Here is a 25,591-nt window from a genome sequence, read left to right as displayed (position 1 = left end):
ACTAAAATAGGGTTATAATGGGAAAAGTGAATATTTTATGAATATATGCCTGAAAATATATATATTTTTAATTTATAATAGTTAGATTTAAATTTAACTACATATGGGGATTTCAGTTAAGGAATACATCAAAAAAATAAGATTTCCTCTAAGGTTATGTGGTTTGGTACCTGACTGCAATTCCAGGATGGGATTTCTAAAATTAAAGATGGAAAAATTCATATCATTGCTATTTATTGCCTCTTCAGTTGCTGATCGTTGACCTTTACCAGCAAACTATATTAAATTTAGCAGAATTACAGCTGCACACACATGTTGAAAATGTTGATGCACAGAACATATTTTGGTCCCTTGCTCATTCCAAACTAATATAAAAAAGGTTATAGATCAATTTTATTAGATTAAAAACATACATTACAAAGACCAACTCTGAAAGTACTCAATATTTCACTCTTTAAAAATTAAAATGTCTTGTTAGCTGTAGATGAGGCAATTCTACTGAAGTAAACTAAAAACATTTCTAAGTACCAGAACCATAATTAATGCTCAGGTAAGGTAATTATCAGGTAGAACAGTCTTTAGGGAAGTACTAGCTCAAGCGGGTCAGATTTAAGTCTTTAGCAACTCGCAGAGCTTAGTACAGATATTATAATTAACACGTGAGGAGTATACTGTAAGTACAGTGCACTCCTGTTCATGTATGAAGTTGTTTCTGAGATCCATGGACTTTCTAGGCTATAAGATAAATACATATTACATGGGAAATATTTAAAAGGATTAAATTTAATTTACTCCCAGAATACAATAATTTTGTGTGAAAGGTGTTACTGTACTCTGGGAGCAGCCACAAGCTGTAGATAGAGAGGGTACAAAATGTTCACCGGACACTACAGATTCTTATCTAAAAACATTTGTAAAACATCTTTGATTTTAAATAATCACTTAACAAGGCAATAAACCAACTACAAACACATAATAAATAGGGCTATTAAAAGGTCACAATTGTAGTAAATTAGTTAGAACTATAAATGGAACATTAGAAACACTACATGTTTTCTTAAATGCTTAATAACCAAAACAAGAATTAAAAAAAGAATCATTTTATTTCAAAGTCTGCTTCTTATATTGAAGCACATATTAAAGCAACAGTACAATGTTCATAAAATATAAGTGTGATGCTGTAACATTTCTTACATGTCAGAATACTGATATTTGTATGTATACTAAAATAAGAACTTTAAAATTGTACAAATAGATACATTAAAAATGACATAGAAATAGGGCGCCTCCCACTGCAACAAGACAGAGTTTTATATCTGGCACGTATTAGTTCAAGATGAAAGTATAAGCAAAAAGATTTACAAGAATCAGCAGTAACAAGTTTGATGCTCAAGAGACATTATAATTGTACATTGTACTGTACATACATCATATGGGTTTAAGCTGGCTGAATATTATATATTTCAAGTTTAAAAATGCACTACATATACGAGTGTCCATAGTTTAAGGCGAAATTACAGCTCAGAACTGTTATCTTTTTTCTAATGTGTGGAAGCTTCTTTGACATAAAAGATTTAGATGTTCATAATACATAAAAGATTTCCCTCATTTGTAGGTTCACTTTTAGAATTTTCCTTCCCTTAAATATTTTGTACTTCACAAGTGGTTTTTTTCTCTACTGAAGTTGATAACCAACTTCTATATTTGCCTTTTGTAAGAAAAGGTAGTTCACAGTATTTACCACTTTTATGTCCTTTTCATTATTATTAAAGGAATCCTCTTTGTCAAACTTAAATGTTTAAATGAGCCTTTTCTTGATTTTTAAAAAAATACCTGCTTACATTTCTTCTGGATTCTTCAAAACATCAGACACAGTTCTTAAGGCCAAATTTGTAACTTTATTGTTAAGAATCATCATCAAAAGTGTCTTTGGAACCATACAAGTCTGCTAGTTTCTTAAAACGAGGTCCCCAGTTTTGTAGATAGTCATAGTCCAAATCAGAATCTGTTGTCGCTGACTCTAACGAGCTAAGTGAACCAGCCACTGAGCCTCTTCCTTCATAGCCATAGATCTGAATAGAATCATAAGGAGGAGCAGTTGGATCATTATCAGCCTCTTGTATTCTTGTGTTGATGAAATCATCAACATCAACGCTATTAGGAGCTGGCCGAAGCCCTGGTCTTGGCATATACTGATACTCGGGTTTTATGTCTTTACGAGGAATAAACCCATTGATGCCATCAGGGTTCTGCAAAGTAGCAATGTCAAAGGCTTCAGTGTCTTCCTCTCCACCACCTTCATCATCATAAGTTATAATGTTCTCTCTGACATCTTCTTCTTCAAAAACAATTAAAGGTTCTTTCTTCTGCCTTTTCAGGGTTACAAATAACACTACAATGACTACAAAAAAAATAAGAAAGAATGTAAGTTGGGTTAATTTCCAAACAAAATCTATTTTTATAAATGATTTTTCTCTAAAGAGAAAGATCACACAGTGACTAATGCATATCACATTCTTGTCATAATTATTACATTTACTATTAGCTACTCTTGATGGCTGAGACACACAAAGTTTGGATACAGATGGGATATTTCCGTAGTTCTGAGGGGTTTCAGAGCCAAGGTTTTGGCCTGGGCCCATTTGTTGCTGAATACCAGTGATTATTACATGACTTGAGGGGAGGGATAGCTCGGTGGTTTGAGCATTAGCCTGCTAAACCCAGGATTGTGAGCTCAATCCTTGAGGGGGCCAGTTAGGGATCTGGGGCAAAAATCTGTCTGGGATTGGTCCTGCTTTGAGCAGGGGTTGGACTAGATGACCTCCTGAGGTCCCTTCCATCCCTGATATTCTACGATTACTTTAAGGGCTTGATTTGGGTACCACACCAAAAGATTCCTAGTCATCACCGATCTGTGACTATATGGGAAGCCAACTATTCAGAAGAAAGGTGTATCTTCTTGAGATATGAAGCCCAATCAACTGCAAGACAGAAATGAACCTTTGCTGTCATGCAACATCCAACACTGAATTCTAATTCCACACCCTGCTGCCACAATGTAATAGGAATTATTCTAGCTCCAGATTTTAATAATTTATCTTTGATAACATGAATAGATGAAGGGACAAAGGAAATGTGATCTTGTCATTCATTTTATTAAAATAAAAGTTGCTGTATAGAGTCATCTAGTGATTTATATAGATACTTCTAAATACTCAGGACATTTATGGTGCTTTACAGCTCTTCTCTCAATGGCAGGTTTTCTAAGTCATCAGTTTGTCTTTACTTCTCCTTCAACACTAGGGAAGTTAAAGGCAAAGAGCTGGCATGAATTATTATTCCAGGCTGACCTCAATAAGCAATGGGTCATCCAGCGAAGGGCAAAAAACCAAAAACTTTGTGCATGGAGTCTGTTATATAGAGTACTTTACCTGGGCTTACTCAGAGTCTCAGCTCTAGTGAAAGGGAAGTGAAGAATACTAAATAAGTTCATCTTTGTGAGGGAACATATAGTATGTCAAATGTGGCCAAGTCAGGGTTAACATTGCAATATCATCAAAAGCAGATAAATTGGTAGGGAATATCCTTACCTAATAAAATCACAATGCAAGCGAGAATGGCAATTAAAGCTCCAGTGCTAAGTCCAGCATTGAGGATGTAAGCTTCAGCATTACACGAGAGCATGGAACCATTGCTGTCACAGCCACAGACTCTAATAGTGAGGGTATTGGTGCTGCTCATTGGAGGGATTCCACCATCGCTTATTACAATAGGAAGAAGGTATAAATCCTGCTTTTGTCGACTAAAGCCACTGCGTCTAACATAAATGCCCGCTGTATTATCTGTTTAAACAAACAAGACAATCTTTAATCATTCAATTTCTTCTCAGAATCATCTTCTTCATAAATATTGAGAAACTACATTTTGCTACAATTGCTTTCACTGTTTTAATGCTGTATTTATATATAGTAAATTGATTGTCCCATTTCTAATGACGTGAGAAATTAAATATCATAGTTCCTATATACAGTATTGCCCTATTTATTTAAATTATTCCAGGGCGGGATATGGAATACAAGGAGTACAATGTACCCCCAGCCCTTTTCGGTTGCATTTCACTTTTCTTTTTCTGCATAAATTACTCTCATTTATAATTTCTGTATATTTCTGTTCACCCTTTAATTGTCTACCATAAGGGAATACAGCACCACAAGGAAAATCAAGGCATTTATTTATAAGGCAAGAGTATTTATGACAGTTTTAAAAGAGGTTGCAGATATTGCAAAATGCTTAAATTATTAGGAACATATACACCAGCAATTCACATTTTCTGCAACAGTGGGTACTTGCTAAAAAAAGTGTTTGTGACCAAAACACCCACACAAAAACAACAACAAAAAAGGATCCATTCATGCAAACAATTACTGCTGGTTATGGTGCTCAGTATAAAGAGTAGCCATAATGGCCCCTATTGGGCAATTCACAGTACTAAGCACTATGCCAAGTAGTAAACATCTGTAGAATTAGGCCTTGACATTGTACCTATGCTGATACTGGGCCTGACCCAAAACCAATGGAGTCAGTGGAAAGCAAGACTCACATTGACTTCCGTGACCTTAGGATCAGGTTCTTTCTACTCAGACTATCCCCTTAAGATTATAAGGATTCAATTTTATATAGATGTTGCCCAAAGAGACTTATAAGAGTGCAATTCCCACTGAAATCAAAGGAAAATGCACACAATATATCACGGCAGAATTGGTCCCTGATATTCCACATGGTCATTTCACTAGAACATATTTAAGTAAACAATATGCTGACAATCAATATCTCCTCAGTGCTCTTTGATCCCAGAAACCAGAAAGCTTGAAAGTGTATGTTAATATAAGATGCTTCTTAGTGTATGTGCAATGTGCCTTGACTGGCACATGACCAAGGTTCATCTCTGAATTTGGTCTGCTCCTTGGATCATTAGTTTCCCTGTCTGGGCTGGGTACTGATGGGAAGTGCAATATGATCGCTGAGCTGTGTCCCCTCGTAAGATGCTTGAACATACACACTGAATTACACAATGATGCTCAAAAATTAACAATTTTAAGTGGGTTTGGAGCTATACTTTACACAAAAAACTTGCCTCTTACTTTCCTCTTTATCCAAGTTTCAGTTTGGATAGGTACCCCAGCATTTGAATGTTTATTCAAATTCCTTAGGACAAAAAAATTAGGCAGGAGAGTATGTAAAAGGAGGCCTTCTTATGAGATTTCCAGTGTTTCTTGTTTCTGGTCAGACAGTAAATACTATGAAAAACAAGCACAGTGCTTTTTTGTGACATTTCTTGTGCTGCCAGACCCAGGACACTCAAAACTGAAAAACACTGCAGTGAGTAGAAGAAGCAATTTTATCCATCTTTTTCAGATCCTCAGAAAATTTTAGATTGATTAATGTTCAGCTCAGATCTCACTTTGCCCAAATCTCTTCGCTTTCTGTTTCTCACTTTTCCAAAAAGAAAGAAAAATGAAAATAGGACTATTCTTTTAGTTTTCTTTCTTAATCAGGACAGGTTAGTCACTTTCTGTGGCATCCATTTTGCTGCTGCTTCAGGATACAGCAGAACGGTACAAAGACTTATCCTTTTCCTATTGAAAACTCAGCATAAATTCCAGAATAATCCATTCATAAAACTTATTTTAATGAGCTGACCAATGTTATTTCCAGAGAAACCTGTGAATAAATTAGACCTAATGGGGCACAATCTTGCCTCCTACATTCAAAGCCTATGCAGAGGGAATTTTTGGAAGAAAATCTCCACAAGGACTTCCTTGTGGAAATCACCTCACATTGTCCCATGTGTTCGACAACAACCCCAAACCTGGTAGATATGTAGGGATCTGTAGGAGGTTAGGAACATATCTGGACCTGATATGGACCTCACCCCAGCTCTCTGGAAGTCTGATTGCATTACAAAACAGCATGATACTTCTGAATTTTGACAGTAACTGGGTGGTAATGTTTTGCTTGAGATGGAGAAGATCATGGAATCATAGACCCATAGGGATAGAAGGGACCACAAGGGTCATATAGTTTAACCTCCTGCCAAGATGCAGGATTTGTTGTGTCTAAATCCTCCAAGAAAATGGCTATCCAGCCTCCTTTTGAAAACAGTCAGTGAAGGAGATTCCATGACTTCCCTAGGCAGTCTGTTCCACTGTCCTACTGTTAGGAAGCTTTTCCTGAGATTTAATCTAAATCTCCTGTGCTGTAGTTTGAACCCATTGCCTGTTGTTCTGCCATCTGTGGCAATGGAAAACAATTTTCCAAACTAAACATATAGAGCTCCTTCAGTCTTTGCTCATGTGGCTTGCATTCCATCCCTCTGATCATCTTTGCCACTCGCCCCTGGATCCTTTCCAGTTCCCTCTACATCCTTTCTATATGATGGTGACCAAAATTGGACACAGTACTCCAGATGAGTCCTAACCAGCACTGAACAGAGTGGTATTACCACCTCCCATGACTTGCACGCCGTGCCTCTGTTAATGTAACTCAACACTGCATTTGCCCTTTTTAGCAACAGCATCACACTGTTGACTCATGTTGAGGTTGTGATCCACCACAACTCCCAAAGCCTTCTCAGCTGTGCTGTTGCCAAGCCAGCTATCCCCCATTCTGTATTTATGCATTTTTCTTCCCAAAGTGTAGCACCTTACATTTGTCTGTGTTGTATTTCATTTTTTTTGTCTGTAGCCCAGTTCTCCAATTTATCATGATCCCTTTGAATTTTAGCTCTATCATCCAAAATGTTGGCAATCCCATCTAGCCTTGTGTCATCTGCAAATCTGATCAGTATGCTCTCTATTCCTACATCCAGGACATTAACAAAGATACTAAACAACACCAGACCCAGAATAGATCCCTGCGGAACCCCATTTGAGACCGCCTTCCAATCTGCTATCATTTCATTAATAGTTACTTATTGTTTAACCAATTACATATCCACTTAATAGTAGCTCCACCGAACCAACATTTCTCCAGCTTTCTTATCAGAATGTCCTGTGGGACTTTGTCAAAAGTCTTGCTAAAATCCAGGTCTATTATGTCCACCATATTCCCCCTATCCACAGTTACCCTGTCAAAGAAGAAAATCATGAATAAAGATGTACAAATACAAGGTCTGATTTTTTAGTATTTGTAGCTGTCATAAATAGATAGGTAAGGTAAGGGTTAAGTTTCTTTTACCTGGAAAGGGTAACCAAACACCTGACCAGAGGGCCAATCAGAGAACTGGATTGATTAAAGTCAGGGGCGGGAATTTGTATACTCGGGATCTTTCTTGTTTTCTCGGCTGTGAGTAAACAAGGTTTCCTCCTAACCCCATCTTATTTCAAATATTATACCAAAAGTCTGTGAGTACAAAGGAACCCCAAAGCAATTCGGCTATGAGGAGCTTTGTGTTGTACGAATAGATGTGGATGGCTGTGTCTTTGTTGTTTTCTCGGCTGTGAGTTAACAAGCTTTCTCCTAACTGCATCTTATCTCCAAGTTTCTCCTACACATCTGTGAGTACAAAGGAACCCCAAAGCAATTCGGCTATGAGGAGCTTTGTGTTGTATTTACATGTATGTGGATTTGTTGGACTGGTTTAATTGGGCTATCTTTTAAATCAGATTGTTTCTTCATATTTCTGATAAGCAAGAGCCTGTATTGAGTTTCTTAATGCAAGATTATTGTTTTATATTTTCTTTCTTTTTTTTCTATAAAGTTTTCTTTTTAAACCTTGTGAAAGTTTTTTTTTCTAGTGAGGCAGAGGGGGGAGGGAAAAGCCCAAACTCGGTGTCTCACCTCCCTATTGTCCCAGGGCGGGAAAGGCTATAGGACAAAGGGAGGGGGAATTTCTTGTGTGAGCTGACTAGGTAAATACCTAGCCTCGGGGAAGCTAGATTGCTTCTCCGGTTGTATTCAAGGGGTGAAGCATAGCATTGCACCGGCTAACCCAGGAAAGGGGGGGAAGCTGGGAGAGAAGAGAGAGAGACCCAGGGCTCTGGGTCTTGGGGGTCCCCCAGGGGAAAGTTGGGGTGACTCGGGGGGCATACTAGGACGCCCAATAGTCCTAGTTGGTGGCAGCGAGAATATCCAAGCTGGTAGTGAGCTTGGGGGAGTTTCAGGTAAGCCCCCAGATTTTGGACGCAAAAGTCCAGGTTTGGGACAGGACCAGATTTTGGACGCTAAAGTCCAGGTTTGGGACAGGTGGCTATTACTACAGTAGCTTTGGCAGATACTATGTAATCCATTTCAAAACCCATTTGTGCTGCTAAATATTTACACTTTTATCATTTTACAGTTCGCAGTGTCTGTGTAATAGTCTTCAAATTACTGGGGGTTTGAATGTGGTCATAACAAATTGCTGTCAGTTGAAACATGGCATCCAATGTGTATCAGACTTGTTTAACTCCTTTTTACATTTTTTAGTCTAAAAAAGTATCCACTAATATTAGTCTAATGTACAGTATTTTTCACACTAGGAATAATAGTCCATTTCTTCTCAAACAACCAAATAAAAGCTCACAAGATATCAGATCATCTTCGTGGTGAAAGAGTTTGTAGACTGATGGACACAGGGCTACCCCTCCTGCAGTGGACGCAGTTGCCCAGAGATTCCAGAAACAGGACAGAAGAGACTTTAAGAGCCCTGCTTCCAACCTCAGCAAATGTCAAAATGGTACTCTGTGCACAAACAAAACTCTGAAAATTGATAACACCCAATTGTGCTGTTACTTTTCTGATTTGGTTATCTTATGCCAAGATCACAACAATTTAATTACAAAACAGATCTGCCTAACCCAAGCAAGCCTAAATCTCCTTTCCCATGTATTTCATAATGTGAACTGTTTAGACTTGTTTGCTTGTTTTCTGCTAAGTAAGAAGTAACTAAGTTTCCGACAATTTAGGCAATCTTGTATGTTTTTCCGTATTTGACCAATGGTCAAAAGCAAACATTTGGAATTTGCAAGTTTCATAAAAGAATTGGGTGAATGCTTAAAATAACTCAAAGATACAGTAATGCCTCATCAAAACAGTTTTCAAAACTATACTGAGAGCCACACAGTAAGGATTTAGGAAAACTCTGATGCCCATTTAAATGACAGATTAAAAGGAAAGCCACTCAAAAACACCATGTGAAATATTGTTAAGTCCACTACCTGTCACTTCTTCCTCTGCTCTACTTGTGACCAACTCTCATATCCAGTATATAATGCCTATAGGAGACAACAAAACCTTAACCTCTCAGAACAAAGGTAACGTAATCCAGGGTAATATTTTCATCCTTGCTTTTTCATCATTTTCATGCCCTTTGATTCCAAAACAGAGTCTAACTGTAATCCGGGTAAATGGTATTAGGACGAGAAACAGACGTTAAATATCCATTCTGCAAGAACCATACTGCAGCTGCTTGGCTGACAATTTCAAGGACTACAATGTGTCACAACACGTTACAGAAGGAGAGAAACATCCATCTGAAATACCTTTGCAGTCCATTCTGGAAAATAACATGTTTTCATTTTTCCAGTTGCTATTTCCTGGAGAATCCCTCTAGCTAAATATTACTTCAGGTGACTAGATCACCAATGCTTTTTGTGAAATGGCTGGTATTCACAGATAAAATTGTATCATATCCACCAATATTTATTTTTCCATTTTTGATTTTCTTCTTTGCTTCTTGCAGTCTTACCAAAACTTTCCAACTGTCTTTCTCCATGAAGGTAGCTGTTGCTTGGTTTCTATTATGTTGTTTATATGCACACCCAGAAAAGCAAATAGTTGTTTGACAACAGAAGCTTATTGCAAGAGTTAGCATTACGAGCTGCTGCTCCAGAGGTGAAATTGTTGACAGAGCAGGGAAGACCAAACAGACTTCTGATTGTAATTGCCTAGAATCTGCATCAGGCAGTGATTATTACTGGGTAAAATTCCATGGTAAGAAACAAAGGAGAATTGCACTGGAGCCTATGTCTTTTACGGAGGGCCTCAAAACCCATTGATCAGACGTGTGGCACTGAAGGTCAGAACATGTTGCCATTGAAATAAAAGCAGTAGAATTGGACCATGAATCTTCCAAAAGTCGGCTCTTATATTTGGGCATTCCAGAACATTATACCCCATCAGTGACAAGGGCACAGCATAAAGCCAATGCACCAGTTTCAGACCAACTGGCTTTGTGCTTGACTCTGCACAGGGTGAATCTCTGCCTAACAGTACCTCAGAGCAGGATGGAGCGGGGATGAAAATAAGGAAACATGATTATTAATAATCTGTCGCTCTTTTCTTTTTTTAAATATCGTGGACTGGCTAGTGCTCTTTTTGAAGTCAATTTCAAAACACACACTGACTTCAGGGGAAGTAGGATTGAACACCAAACATATACATAGTCTGGGAAAATAAGGTACTGTTTATTTACAGGGTATAATGTAAGTAAACACTCAGAGCAAAAGTGCTTTATCATAGCATGAGATACCCTATTATCATCTCATGTTTTCTAGGGAAAATACCATGAGCTGAAAAACTTGGTAACACAGAAGGCTTTTAATAGGATGTAGAATGTGATTACTTTTTCTGGATTACTGCAATATGTAATTACTTTTAGGAGTCAGGAGAAAAAAACTCTATTAAATGATAATTATAGGACTGTATTCACTTTAAAGTTCTGTAATAGACCTAAACATTGGAGTTTTCATTAACTGTTCTCCAAAAGTTAATACAGCCATTTTTTCTTTGAAACTAGCAATTCCCTGTGAAAGAGGTGGCATGATACAAAGATTACCCTGATTTACAAATGAAAAAAGAAACTTTAAATGATTACATAAGTTATTTGACTTGCAAATTGTAACACACTCTGAAAAGGTTTACTATCTAGACGTGCTTACAATTTTAACCTTTTCACTTACATCTCTAACTCCAACTTTTTTAATCAGAAAAGAGTTCAATTAACCACTCTGTTCAATTTGTCTTATAAAATGTACATGAATATATTAAGGAATGTATGAAAATGATGGAGAGACAGCAAACTATGAAAAAGAAAAAATGAAGGAAGGATTTCATTATACTATGTATCCTTTCTAAAAGAAAATTATGTGGACAGAGATTTAAGTGACCTAAAACAACATTGTCTTGTTGAAATAATGTATTGCAGTAGTGTCATATAAAAGCAGTGTATTCACTGGACTATCTGCATTTCCACTATAAAACCCATTTTTATCTGGGGTGACTTTTTCATTAAAAGAAAAAAAAAAGAAAAAGAAAGAAAGATGACTTTGATGATTGTAGAAATGAAGGAGTAATAGAACTGGCTCAAACCAGAGACTGTGCTAACTTCCTCCTGCAGCTGTTTCAATGTATCTCAGTTCTGACATGGGATGCCCCTGCTATATTAGTCCTGAACCTCTCTTGAATAAACTGCAAGTTATGCCAAATGGTGCCAAACTGTGGTGGGTTTCTGATGCACACTAATATCCATTAGAGATTTAGCTGATATTACCAAACTCACTGCTAATCTCAGCTTGAAGCTAGGTCTCCAAAGGTGAAAGGTTAGTCCATTATCTTTCTATGCACTCTAGCCTCTCTTGATATACTGCCCCTAGAATATCTTTCAAGGTGAAACACAGCCTAGAAGGAAAAGAGCACATTTTCATTTTCTTTTTATTGATTTACTTATTTTTCTTTAAAATATATGCTTCAAACTAATTTTATATTCCTTTTTTTCCCTTTTCCTTTTTTTAAATAAAGGAAAGTAAATACATATTTTCTATGGGGTCCTTTACCCACCTCATTTGAGTGTACAGTTGTTATGTTGAGGAACCTTGCTATAAATATTCATATTACTTTTTTTTTTAATGCATCAGAAATTTGGCTAGGGAGTTCTGATAGCTTTCTTCAGCATTCAGAAAGGAAGAAATCATCCCAAAATAATACAGGACGTTTTGTAAATGTTATAATCAGGGACGGTGCAACCATTTAGGCGACCTAGGCGGTCGCCTAGGGTGCTAGGATTTGGGGGTGGGGGGCGCCATTTTCTTTGGCAGCAACCGTGGCAGCCAGATCTTCAGTCACCCAGGTTGCCGCCAGCATTTAGGCGGAGGGAATTGGGGCAGGGGAGCGCGGGGAAGGCCGCCAGCAGCAAGTAAGGGGGGGGGTGGCACGCAAGGGAACTCCCCACCCCAGCTCACCCCTGCCCCGCCTCCTCCCCGAGCACGCTGTGGCTGCTTCTCTTCTCCTACCTCTCAGGCTTGCGGCATCTAAGCTGACTGGTGCTGCAAGCCTGGGAGGCGGGAGAAGTGAAGCAGCGACGGCATGCTCGGGGTGGAGACGGAGCAGGGGTGAGCTGGGGCGGGGGTGGTGCCTCAGGGCGGAGAGTGGGGAGTGGGGAGCTGCCGCAATGGGGGACCTCAGAGCAGAGAGGGACACGCCTCAGGGCAGGGGCACAGGGGGGGAAAGGTGGAAGTTTTGCCTAGGGCACAAAACGTCCTTGCACTGGCCCTGGTTATAATATTTGAGATAAAAAGTTCATGTTGGATGTAAGTAATCAGATCCTGTTCTCTTTTATCCTGATGTCAATCTGTAGTAATTCTGCAGGCTTCATAATTTAAACCAGTGCAGCTGAGATCAGAATTTGGGAAACAAGCAAGTTTCCTCTCAAGTATTAAAGCTCATTTTTAATAAACACTTTCCTGTAAAATTGAACAATTTTTGCTTTTGCAGGGAAATTACCATGTTAAAAAGAATTTGCTAAATACTTATTATTAAAAATGTATTATGCTCTATGCACTATTGTAATTAAGTAATTAGCATGGAAATATTTATAAAGACTGGATATGCCTTTGTTCTGTTTCTCTCTTTCCTCCATCCACAACCTTCCCATGGAGTTTTTGCTAGCGGTCACATTGCTAGCTCAGGATTGATGGTGTCACACTGGGAGATTAAGTGGGATTGTGGAAAGACTGCTCCTGAGGAGTTCTCTCATCTTATTGTGGTAATGTGGACAAAAGAACAATGTGGATACAATGCACATTTTGTGCATTGGAGGTTGGAAGTAGAAGGTGGATTTTTGTGACTGGTCCTCATCTAGATAATGGATCAGACTGAAAAACTGGATCTGCACTCCCCTCCCATCAGACAACCTTGCAGTGGCAGGCTTTTTACTCCATATTTAAATCCCAGGAAATCCACAAACTGACAAACATAACTGAATCAAAAACATCATCCCATACCTTCCCCCACAACTGAGCCTAGGTCCCATGCCAAGCCCAGTATGGGTCACAGTGAACTCCTAAAGTTGTGGTCTACCTATTACCTTTAACTAAGTAGAATTGTGAATCTTTGGTTTATTGCCTGTTCTTGTGGCTGTAATGCCAACGCATTTATCATACAGACTATCATGTAATTTACAAAATATATTTATGAATCTGAAGGCCAGTGAACATGCACTAAATTATTCCAAAGAATGTCTCTGACTGTCAGTTATATTTTCTGCTTTTTTTTTGCAAAACTCAAAAGCAGTCAATCAGTCAAGGTTAATGAAAATAGTGTATAAAATTATAATACCAATGTTTTCTACCTTTGCTGCTCTGAACACTAATATATGGTGAACCTTGATACAAACCTCTGTTGTCTGTGAGAGTAAAATTTGGATTGTGAATAATTTCAGGTGGTAAGCTGAAGATAAATCTCGGTCCATTGGCTGCATCATCCTTGTCATCAGCCGTAATTGTAATAAATGCCTGTAAAAGAAAGGTAGCTTGTAAACAAATAGTGCCTTTGTTGGGTACGTAATATTGCATTCAAATAGGTTTTTTTTTTCAATATTGTGAATTTTGAGAGCCAAAGGGAAAAGAAAGAAAAAACATAATTTACTCTTATAAATATATTATGGGTATAAAGCTCAAATAGACAACTATTTCTGTTACTATATTTAGTCAATACAAATGTTTTTATAATATATAATATTATAATATTGTATATAATATTGAGCTTAAATGTGGGTAGGTCTGAGGAAATAGTATAACCTCATTCCTCCTCTCACCCCAAACTGGCAAACATATAGGCAACAAAAGTAGTGTTAATAAAATAATTTATACTCCCAATTGGAGGTAATCCTTTGCACAAGCTACTCCTAGCAGTAGGAATATCCACACTAGGATAATACATACACAGGGTATGACTGGATACATTTGTGGGCTACGCCCTGCAAGCCCCACTCTATGCTTCCTGTCATAGAAGGCAGAGTCTCTCTCTAATATTTGACATGTGCCCATGATTGTGAAAACTACCTCCTACCCTTGCTTTTACTGTAAGTTTGCTGGTATACACCTGTGGCCATGGCCAGCCAAAACTCAAACCTTGAAATGTTGTGTGTGCATGTGTGTGCACCCACACATTAATTCAGTTCAATTTTGATGTCAAGTAAAAAAAAACAAAACATGCCTCTCTATTTGCCTTAGGCACCTTTGCCAAAACTTAAAAATAGCAACCCAGCTTCCAACTTCCAAACAAAACTGATCTCCAACCCAGGAATAAAGAACTTCCCCCATCAGGGGAATGTAACAGACAGAAGATACCTTGTTGCTCTGACCATTTTCACAAATAAACGCTTCATAGGTAGATGCAAATTTTGGAGCATTGTCATTGACATCAAGGACTTTAATTGCTACAGGAACTTTGGCTTCCTGATGTCGGTTGTCTATAAGAATAAATGAAAAACAAAACAAAATGGAGACAAAACAAAGCTATAATACTTTTATTAAAGTTAAAAAAAGAAACAACCAAAAAAAAGTAATCCTGCTATTTATTATTCCAGCTGTTATACCCCCATAAACAATGTGAGGAGTATAATATTTATATCACTGAGTTGAAATCCTCCATGGAATACTTACAGACTTCACTTGCAAAGACAGAGATGTTATGCCAAGCAATTTCTTCCCTATCCAGAGCTTTTATGGTCTTAATGTAACCATCTTCTGGACTGATACTAAAATATCTTTCAAGGTCAGTGTGACGATCAATTGAATACCTTGAAGGAGATGAAAATTGAGTATTAGACAAAATAATTACTTTGCAGACTGATGTTTCAGTGTTTGTTCAACAGTATATTTCATGTTATTTTAATATATTTTTTCAGTAGCATGCTTGCAAGATGGACATATTAATGGAATTTACCAAACAACTTTTTAATGGAAATGTATTTCCATTATTTATTAATGCTTATATATCAGAGGCATTTTGCACTGTCAAGTTCTTATATAGTATAGAAAATAAAAACATTTATTATTTGAAGACCTTGAAGATAACCATTGAAAAGTGTCTAAAGCCCTTTAATTTGTATGGAATATTTTGAGATATTTATCTTTTCCACCTATTCCATACTTATTTCTTTTAATTTTCAGAACACTCAGAACATTATAGAATTTATCATTTCCTAGATTATTTAATAATAATTGATTTACTAAACATCTCTGTATTCTTATACAACAGTATGTTTTACTATGGCTTTCAGACATTCACTTTGCAACTCTTTGGAGCATGTGTTATGACAACAAAGCATTTTAAATAGCTTCAATTCTTAGTTAATAGTAGCAAGATGACACCAGAAGACACACATAGCAAATGCTACTTTATATCTCTCTCACTGTATGTGTGTATATATATGTGTGTGTGTGTGTGTGTGTGTGTGTATGTATATGCAAAGACAAATAGTGGTTGTCATGAAAAGTTAACAGTTGATAATAATAACCACACAGTAATATCTGAGCTACCGCAGTTATTTCTATTATAACTTTATTGATGTCTTTGATGATATTGTAGTAAATATACCTTGTAATAGTGACTAATATGTGTTGGTATGCAGACATAGCTATAAAAAATTGTACATTAAATATGTCCTAAATATGAGAAAATATGCAAAATGAATAGCTATGAAAAGACACATGCAAATAAAAGAAGATAACTCGCTGGGTACCATTACATCATATTAGCTAAAAAGTTATCTTGTTTATTTCTATATAAACAATAGGACTAGATTCATAAAGCGTACCTTATAGCACTATTTGCAGCATCAGGGTCTTTGGCATGTACTCTCCCAACAACAGCACCAGCTGCCGCGTTCTCTTGTACTTCAAGAATATAACTGGGTGCTAAAAATATGGGTGGCTCATCAGCATCCTCAACTGCTACCTTTACAGTTACAGTATCCTTGAATGGTCCATTGCTGATGAACTTAGGATCAATATGTACATTGGCTGCCTCTACCTTCAGACTGTAGGACTTTTTGGTTTCATAATCTAGGAGCTGTAAGAAATAAGAGGATGATGCATCAGTTGGACAGTGCCAACAACATTGAAATGAAAAGCTAGTTCCTTAGAATATGATAGCAGAATCCCTATAAACCAGATGTGTGCATAGCACTTAATATGCAAAGACTCAAAAGTCTGACGCCTTTAAAACATGTGTTAAATAGTCAAAGTGAGGAGCTATCCACTACATCTACAGTAGAGAAAAAAAACTCAGCATACTGGGCCAGATTCCCTACCGTGCCCTGTGCTTGTTGTACTGCTTAGGAAACCACCCACATCTCATCAGCTGGGGATTCCTCCAGCAGCAGGAGTTCCTGCTGCTACTCCAGTTAGAGCCCCAACACAGAGAGCATGTTGGGGCAAGGAGCAGTAAGGAAGGGATGTGTCTGGAGTATGCGGCGCTCTGTTTATCCCCAGCTAGCAGATAGTCCCTTGGGGACAGTTGGAAGGGAGTCTACCTTAGGGAGGGGTAATCAATTATTTTTTGTCAAGGTCCAAATTTCTCAGTCAAGGTATAGTTAAGGTCCAGACTCAAGAGAAAATAATATAGTAATAATAATGATGATTTTAATAAGTAAATAAAAGGATTTTATGGTCCATTCAAAATCCTGCTTTGGCCCGTGATCCACCTATTGACTATCCTTGCTCTAGGGGATGAATCAAAGATCGAGAAGTGGCCCTTTTACTTGAGACATGCCTTCTATGTTCATACATTATGGTCAGATGGTAGCATAGATGGTGGCCCTGCACCAACTAGGAATTTCCCCACTGTGGAATAATCCTCCAGAAGTTGGATCTGTCTGCTTTACGGACATGGTGTGGTGGTCAGCTGGCATCCAATGGCCATAGCAAGGGTCAAGATCTGGCCCATATGGAGGAAAGAGAGGTTGATATGAGTCATATGACATAGTGAATAAATTATATCAGTTCAAGTTGATAAGTATTGTAATTGAATTACACTTATATTCGGCATAGTGTCTTTCTAACTCATCTACTGAACAACCACTTTTCCAAAAGTAAATAGAAATAACAATTAATGAATAAATATCGTAAACGTAATGGTGGGAAAAGTGTGAAGATTTTTCTTTGCACTTCTATAGCTCTTCCATCCAAGGAACTCTGAGCACTTTAGAAATATGAAGGGAATGAGCCTCACCATAGCCTGTTAGGTAGGAATTATTATCCATGCTTCAGATGACTGATCCTAATTATGGTGTACCTGCAATGTCTCACCAACACAGAGAGATTGCAGTGTTTCAGTACTGTAAGCCACAATATGGTTATGTCCTTAAATGTCTGAGAGGCAGGTGCCAACTATGGCTATCAAACTATGCTAACAGCATAGAATGGACTGCAGGCCATGATAACATACCAGTTACAGCTAAAAAAGCAGTGCAGACTCAGTAATCGAAGAGCTATAAAAACAATGAGCAATCAAAAAACATCACAGTAGTGCAATAACTATCAGTATTCTGAGCAGTGACTGCCTCGTCATCTCAAAAGTAAAGCACCATCTCCAAGAAACATTTTTGTATTGGCTTAAGAGACAGGAAATTGTATGTTACATACATAAAACAGGGTGTTGATTTATTTGCATTTTTTGTGTGTGCGCTTGTTTGTTTGATCACTGGTATGCACTTTGTGATGCAGTATTATGACAGTGTTGCTGTACTAAAAGTTAACTGATTTTCTAACAATTGCATACTCTTTTTATAGTTGAGACTTTGTTATGCTGGCAGTTCTGTGTCATGACAGTATTTACAAGAGCCCAGGAGTGCCGCCAGCTTTTTTGGCGCCCTAGGTGCGGAAGGTCCCATTCCCGAAATGCTGCCCCCGACAGAGGTAGCGGAAGGTCTCACGCCCGAAACACTGCCAACGACTGGGGTGGCCGAAGATCCAGCTGCCATGGTTGCCGCCCCCCAAATGTTAGCTGCCTAGGTTGCCTAATGGGTTGTGCCGGCCCTGCAAGAGCCCCTTCTCCCTGATCAATGTACCCATATTGGGAAAAGTTCCAGGATGAACTAATGTTACTCAAGTCCCTTATGAATTTGACCTAGCACTGGGTCAGAAGTAAGAAATACTCTGAAGATAACTGCTCAATTCCTCCTACACAGAGCAGACATTTGGGGTTTGATGTAGCACACTACTTCATCCTTTTCTTTCTATCTACGTAGAATGTGAGGGAAGCAATATTGATATTTAAAATGATTTCTTTGATTAGAAATGCAGACAAATCCTCGATACTTTGCACATTATCTTAAAATTCTTATGACACTACCAACTTGAAAATGAATGCTTGATTAAAACAACTAAAGCAAACCTATCATTTATTTCTGTGGTAATTCTCAGTATGCTTTGAAGAGTGAAAGGTCTTGATTTCTCAAGAGGTAGATCAGTACAGAACGCTGTTAAAGAATATAATAGTTTCTTCATTTTATATTAATAAACTCACTATAGAGCTTTTTTGTGGTATTGCTTTCCTTTCAGTTACTTCTTTACATTTTGGATCTAGGTATTACCAGAGAATAGTAAAATTGGAGCTCAGAGATCATCACAGGTTCATAAAAAAATTATACCCAATTGCATTTTTCATAATTTTAACATGGACAGTAATCTATTGCTACTGTATCTTCTGTGAGAAAGAAAATAAAGTATGTTGTGTATATTAATAGGCTTGAAAGAGCAGGATTGCTCACCTTCTTAAGCTTTACAACACCTTCCTGAGTCTCATAATCTGTTGTAATTTCAAACATCTCCACACCATCACCATCAATGATGTTGTAAGTCACTAAGCCATTTTCTCCAATATCTGGATCTTTGGCCTTCAGTCGTCCTACTTCTTCCCCTGGTATGGATGCTTCTGATATTGACATCTGGTACACACCTAGGCAAAAAACATTCAATTGTAATTGCACAGTTTGCTTCTTCAAGTATTTGTATTTTTACCTGTTTCATTCATCCATGTAAATATAGCACAGCAAATTTTAAAACTTTCAAATTATCCATATGCACTAATGGAGTTATCCACTGAAGGAATGGTTATATTATAAAGGTCTAGGTTACTTTGAGATTGAGATCGTTTGTGAAATCTGAGGTCATGTTGCTAATCTGTATAAAATTACCTTCCCAATTACTACTTTCACCTCTAGTATTCTAGCAGGAGTTAAAAGGCCAACGGATCATACTATCAGAATGCAGCAATTATTGTGACATCAAGGTTATAATTCATATTGGAGATGTTATTACAAAAATCTAGAGAAAATTACATTTCAAATGATTCATGGTATGAACTTCAACTGCGAGAAGCCTAGGAGGGTAACTGACATTCATTCAAAAGCCACAAATTATATAACAGGAACTGGATAAAATCTTACTGCTGTGACACCTAAAAGAATAAATCTGCTGCTTTCCATGGTTCTTACCTGGAATACCAAATTGCATTCACTGCAAAGTAGTGAAATTTAGCACCATCCAGAACATGTCGGATTATGTAGGGCCCCAGTACAGATCCATAGAAGGGAGAATAACAGGAAACTTTCCCACCCTAACTCGGGGACTATACCCTCTGTGGATCCCAGTGGCACAAATCTCTGGAAAGGACGAGGATGGTGCAGTGTAAGCAATGCTCCTGTGCACCAGGAGGCTCCAAGCAGTATAGTGTGTCCTGAGGCACAGTTCTCCTGCAGGTCTTTCTACAGTGATGCAAATCTCTGGGTGCCTTCCAACCAAGGCCAGAGTTTAAACAGCACAACCTGCCCCTAAATACTGATTAACCATTTTGGAATTCTTTACATTACCCATAACATCAACATTGACCTGAACAAACTCAGGAAAGCATACAGGTAGCAAGATAAAATATAATGGGCTAAATCTAACCTCCGCCCTCAAGTATCATTTGAGAAACATCAGTGGAGATATACCAGGTGTGGACTTGCTTCATTCACTGTAAACACAACAGGCATATATGACAGAAACAAAACACTAACTCCAGTCACAAATAAGCCTAAATTGAAGCAGGTTGCACAGTAACAGTTTGATCTATTGACAGAAAGTCACTTAGACTTCAAATGAATGTAATATGTTAAACTGGTAGACTTCTGCAAATTAAACATCTTTCTTTTCTTGCTGGACAAGAAAAACTTTTTTGAAAAAAATACAGTTCAGCACCATTTGTCCTACATGGCAGAAAATCCCCTCCAGGATAGGGGTAATTTTAAGGCTCCATGCCCGGACTTCCATCCAGCCCCCGAGTTTGAATGAGCTAAAATAAACAACTAAATACGATGAAAATACATGTGAAAATCAAATAGCCAGCCTGGCAGCTAAAAACTAATGCATTTTACTTGTAGTAACTAGCATTATTTGTCACCAATCTGAAAATTTAATTGAGCTAAATTTTATTTGATCTGCTATCTCTGGATATTACTATTTACAAGGGAGTAAAGGTCCAATCCTATAATCTTTAGCCACATGAACAGTCATTGACTTCAGTGGGACTACGTATACAGGTGAAGGATGCAGCATCAGGCCCTTAAATTGAAAGAATACATGAAGTAGAAAGTGATGCTCACTCAGCTGCAGGGCTGTCAAAGAGCTGAAAGAGCATAACTATGAGTTGTTAGCAGGATGTGCAACGCTCTTTCATCTGTGGCCAAGGAAAGCACCTCTTGCCTGAGAAACACCTTAGACAACGTAGGTGCAGCTGAGGTAAAAAGATCAAATAGATCATCTGCCGTTCACTCATATTTATCAATAGACAGAAGTGGATTTGCACAGTTAGAAATGACTATCTTAAGCTATAGCCTGAAAATAGCTATGAACAGAGAGAACTGTGTAAGGGAAAGCCATATTGGCTCTTCTTTAGAACAATGTTAGTGTCATTGCAAGAGCCTACTGGTGTGTGTAGACCAAGGTACTGTGGGAAGCCCATATATATTGTACATCTCCACAAATAGAATAAACTGCTGACACGCACTGGAGGTGAGAATTTGAAGATCCATTCTTTTAACTCCTCTTGGTTCTCCATCAGATTTTTGACAGAATCTCAAAGATTTTTTTTGTTATAGTCTGAACAGAATGCAAAACGGAGCCTGCTTTTTCTGAGCAGGTTTTTGTACATCTGCAGCATTAAAAACTAGAGCTGGAAAACACTTATTAAGTAATCTTAATCCATCATTGCCACAGTGCAAGTCTTTCCCCTAAAGTATTTTTTCAAGGGCTTTCTACAGCCTAGTTTTAACTGTCTCAATTACAGGGGCTTCGCTTCCATAAAAATCTAGATGACATCACATTGATCTCACCATAGCTATGTTTATAATACAACATGGTTCAATGGTTTTCAAAATGAAGCATGAAGCCAGGAATCCCCACCTTCTAATCCTGGCTCTGAAAATGACTCACTCTATAGCACTAAACAAATCATGTAAGGATTCAGCATAAAATAATACTTACCTATCTCACATTTCTGTTGTGGTACTCCATTCATTACTATTAGTTACTATTTGTTTGAATATACAAGGCACTACGCAAGTGTTAAGTATAATTAGTAGTAACCGTTACGTATTAAGGGACTTGTCACTTACTCTGTGGGAACTTTGGTGGGTTGTCATTGACATCAGTAAGTGTAATTGTCACTTTGGTTGTCCCTGAGAGTCCTCCCATGTGTCCTCCCATATCTTTTGCTTGTATTACAACATGATATTCTTCCTTAGCTTCTCTGTCCATGTTGGGAAGAGCAGTTCTAATAATACCTGTACATTCAAAGGAAAAATGTCATATACATATTTGTAATCATGGAGAGTGTCATATACATATTTGTAGTCATGCAAAACTGTTACCTGCATATTAGAAAGTGTATTTAAGATGTATCATACATGGTGTGTAGAGCAACAATGGCCCACAGTCTCCCCTGGGTTCTAGCCACTAAGCACCATACCATGCAGGGAAAGCGGCCCTAAAATCAACACAGCTGACCACAAAAGTATCACCATGGTAATTCTTCAGAGCCGGCATATGAGCTTCTACACCATTTCTCTGCAACTCATACAGGGGAACAGTTCTGTCTCAGGGATACCTCTCTTAAATGCTAATACATGCCACAGGACCACTCTACTGAACAGATGGGGCAGAAGAAGGAGAGAGTGAAGGTGGCTTAAAGCTATCTGTATGCACACCACCAGATGAGCTGCATTGCCCTTCAGCTGCTACTGAGGTTCTGGGCCAAAATATTTAGTTATTCATATAATGTACTCGAACAAGTGATGGTGTTCCAAACAAATCCGGCTGGCTCAGTCATACCTGTTTGTGCTTCCACGGAGAAGTACGGCTGACCTTCAAGAATACTGTAAACCAGTTTGGCACTGTTCCCATAGGTAGGATCATCAGCATCCGAAGCAGTTACCTGAATAACTGATGTACCTAAAAAAGAAGAGGAAGGACATTTAAAAAGTAAATGTGTTTGCTAAAGCCACACAGAGGTGCTTTCAGTCAAACCATAGAGAAGCCTGTTCTATGTGACTATTTCCACTCCAAAAAACCCCCAAAACAAATACATTTCAACAATTACTGAGGTCTATTTAGCAAACTGTGCTTTAGAATATACAAGCCCTAGGAAGTCACCAATAATGATAGGGATTATGGGTCATCTCCATCTAATAAATTATACAGCCTAATATACACTATCCCACAGGTTTTATGTTTTCCTTGACATTATACTACATTGGCATTATACAGCCAGCCAAGACTACCTCCATCATATAGACAGCTATACTCTCCACAAGTAAACTCACAGAAACACTGCTTGTAGTGATCCCCAAGGCAGGGGTGAGCTCTTCTCTGGCTGGCTGATTTCAACCCTGGAGAAATGGAAAGTGGCACCATGCCCTAGCTCACAGCTATATTACATAGCTCAGCCAAAATGAAGAGTACTATGCATCCTGTAGATCACTGCACCTCTTGTGCCACAGACCTTGATTTGAGCCCTCTCAATTGGAGGAAACCCCTCCACCACTCCTTGACCCTCCTACAGGCTTGCAGAGACTCCACAACCACCAGTCTTGTAGCATTGCCAATTCTCATGATTTTATCTCAAGTGATTTCAGAGGGTTTTGGCGCTCGTCTTGTGATGCTCCAATCTCAAGAAGTTCAGCCCTTCTGGAAGCCAGCAGAGTCTCTCATCTTGGCTCATCATGCTCAGAGGAGGGGTGGGGGATGGAGGGAACAAAGAGCCCAACAGCCCTGGTGGCTCAACTCTCTCCTCCCTCTCCCCTCCTGCAAGAAACACAGACAGGACAGTGCTTCTTCTCCTCCTCCCTGCAACATCCAGCTTAGGAATGGGCAGAGGGGTGTGAAGAGCCCTCTGGAGCTTCCCCTCCCCGCACCAGCTTGGGAAAGGGGAGATGAGAGAGGATGCTGCTGCTGCCCCCTAGGCCTGAGCATGAAGAACTGGAGGAGGAGCAGAGGTGAGGCTGGGGTGCTGAACTGGGGTGGGGGGGCTAGAGGGTGCTGCCAGGTTCAGGGAAGCCCAGGGGCTGCAGGAAGGAAGAATAATTAAAATAAAATGAATTTTTAGCTCTTTGAACTATTAATTAGGAGAGGTTTTTGTTTTTGTTTAAATGTATTGTGATTGTGGGACAGTGTAGATATTTACATAGCTATACAATTATACAAAGGAAGAAGAATGATTTAAAGTTATTTTTGATATATTTTGAATATAACTGTATTGATTATTAAAAAAAAAATAGGGCCTAAACATAGTTACTGCACTGAAAGACAGAAAGCTCTGAAAGGTGGTTGATGTTGTAAAGATATTCTTGCATGTACACATTTGCAGCTGAAATAAATCTTTACTGAAAAATATAACTGGAAACCTTGATACAGAGAGGGAGTGCTCTCTGTGATGAGGCTGTTCATTTCTCAGCTCCATTTTATAGGCCTTCTACAGTATGTTTCTAAATATGTATGATTTAGGTTTTTCCATCATATTTTAATTTTATCACACCATGGAGCACTCCACTAAGCGTTATCTTGGGTATAACCACTTAATACAAATACTTCTTTTTTTTCCAAGCAGCAAGGATGCCTTCTTTCTGCCCTAGCTCTCCATTTTTGAAGGGGTACTTTTGATATACCAATAACAGAAGCATCACAAAATTATATTGAAATGAGTCTTTACAGAGACTAGTCCCCACCCCCCCAAAAAACACCATTCTGCATCCTCTCTATTCTAATTCTCCTTCAATATGCATACACTGAGACTTCATTTGAGCTGCCATAGAAAGATATGTGTGCATTAAAGGTTGACTTTTCAATCTGAAATTATCACACACATATTTCCAAAAGAGTAGAGGCAGTGTTAAAAAAATCAAAAGACAGATTAAAATACATGGTTTAATGGCTGCTTTTAAATCTCATGATTTCTGAGACTGGTCTCCTGATTTTGATCTTGTAAGGGGTCTGACTCAAAATTTTTGATCTCTTGTCAATGACAATACTGGATTTACTGTAGCAGAGTTTGAATCCTTCCGCTAATTAGAGCAAATGACAGAAAATGTTTAATTGATTAATAGAGGAACTGAATACATTTTATCTTCCAGACATTGGGAAGATGTTAATTAGAATTACCTAAGATTCACTGTCAATGTAATTTACTCAAAAAATGTAAACCGGTATGCATTTATCTGTACCTACCCACGTTGGACCTCTCTGGCACATTTGCATGATAGTTTTCGTGTAGGAATTCAGGTGGGTTGTCATTTATATCTTGAACTTTCACAATGAATTCAGAGGGTGGTTCCAAAGGTCTGTTAGTGTTTCTGTCTACAGCTTGTGCCGTTAGAATATACTGAGCTCTCTCTTCTCGGTCCAGTGTCTTTGTTGCATGGATGTTCCCTGATTTGTCATCAATAACAAAAATGATTCCTGCACCTTCACCTGAGAGAATGTATTTAATGTTTCCATCTCCAGAATCGATATCTGAATGAAGCTATAAAATGATAAACATAAATATTGTAACAAACCAGTATACACTGTATTTCTAGCCATTAAAATAGTAATTGAATTACTGTACATTACTGTCTAGCCATTGCTGACTCAACTTGCTTAACTTTCATGAGTAATGCAGACTTCAATTTCATGAATCAGGTGCACAATGGACCAGATTTGCTTCTGCTTACACATGTCTAACTTACATTTAAATCAACAAACTGATAACAGAATTTGGCTCAGTGAGTCTGACTCGGGGCGGCTCCAGGCAC

At 38.3% G+C, this 25,591-nt stretch overlaps 1 protein-coding gene across 2 annotated transcripts in view; it reads right to left on the bottom strand.

The window, feature by feature from the left end:
- Window positions 1-1,084: 1,084 nt before the first annotated feature.
- Window positions 1,085-25,591, bottom strand: part of CDH11 (cadherin 11) — a 100,331-nt gene continuing 75,824 nt past the window's right edge. For both annotated transcript variants that reach the window (XM_032768115.2, XM_032768116.2), the window contains 10 exons: window positions 25,026-25,320; window positions 22,635-22,754; window positions 21,920-22,087; window positions 19,034-19,221; window positions 16,079-16,332; window positions 14,922-15,058; window positions 14,607-14,728; window positions 13,652-13,769; window positions 3,591-3,842; window positions 1,085-2,401 (listed from right to left, as the gene is read on the bottom strand). In XM_032768115.2, the coding sequence (XP_032624006.1) occupies window positions 1,905-2,401; window positions 3,591-3,842; window positions 13,652-13,769; window positions 14,607-14,728; window positions 14,922-15,058; window positions 16,079-16,332; window positions 19,034-19,221; window positions 21,920-22,087; window positions 22,635-22,754; window positions 25,026-25,320 (2,151 nt within the window). In that variant the 3' untranslated portion in view covers window positions 1,085-1,904. The remainder of the gene's footprint in view (window positions 2,402-3,590; window positions 3,843-13,651; window positions 13,770-14,606; window positions 14,729-14,921; window positions 15,059-16,078; window positions 16,333-19,033; window positions 19,222-21,919; window positions 22,088-22,634; window positions 22,755-25,025; window positions 25,321-25,591) is intronic.

Source organism: Chelonoidis abingdonii, chromosome 19 (genome assembly GCF_003597395.2).
Source record: "Chelonoidis abingdonii isolate Lonesome George chromosome 19, CheloAbing_2.0, whole genome shotgun sequence".
In the NCBI taxonomy this organism is placed as follows: Eukaryota; Metazoa; Chordata; order Testudines; family Testudinidae; genus Chelonoidis; species Chelonoidis abingdonii.
This window is presented reverse-complemented; position numbering and strand designations above follow the sequence as displayed.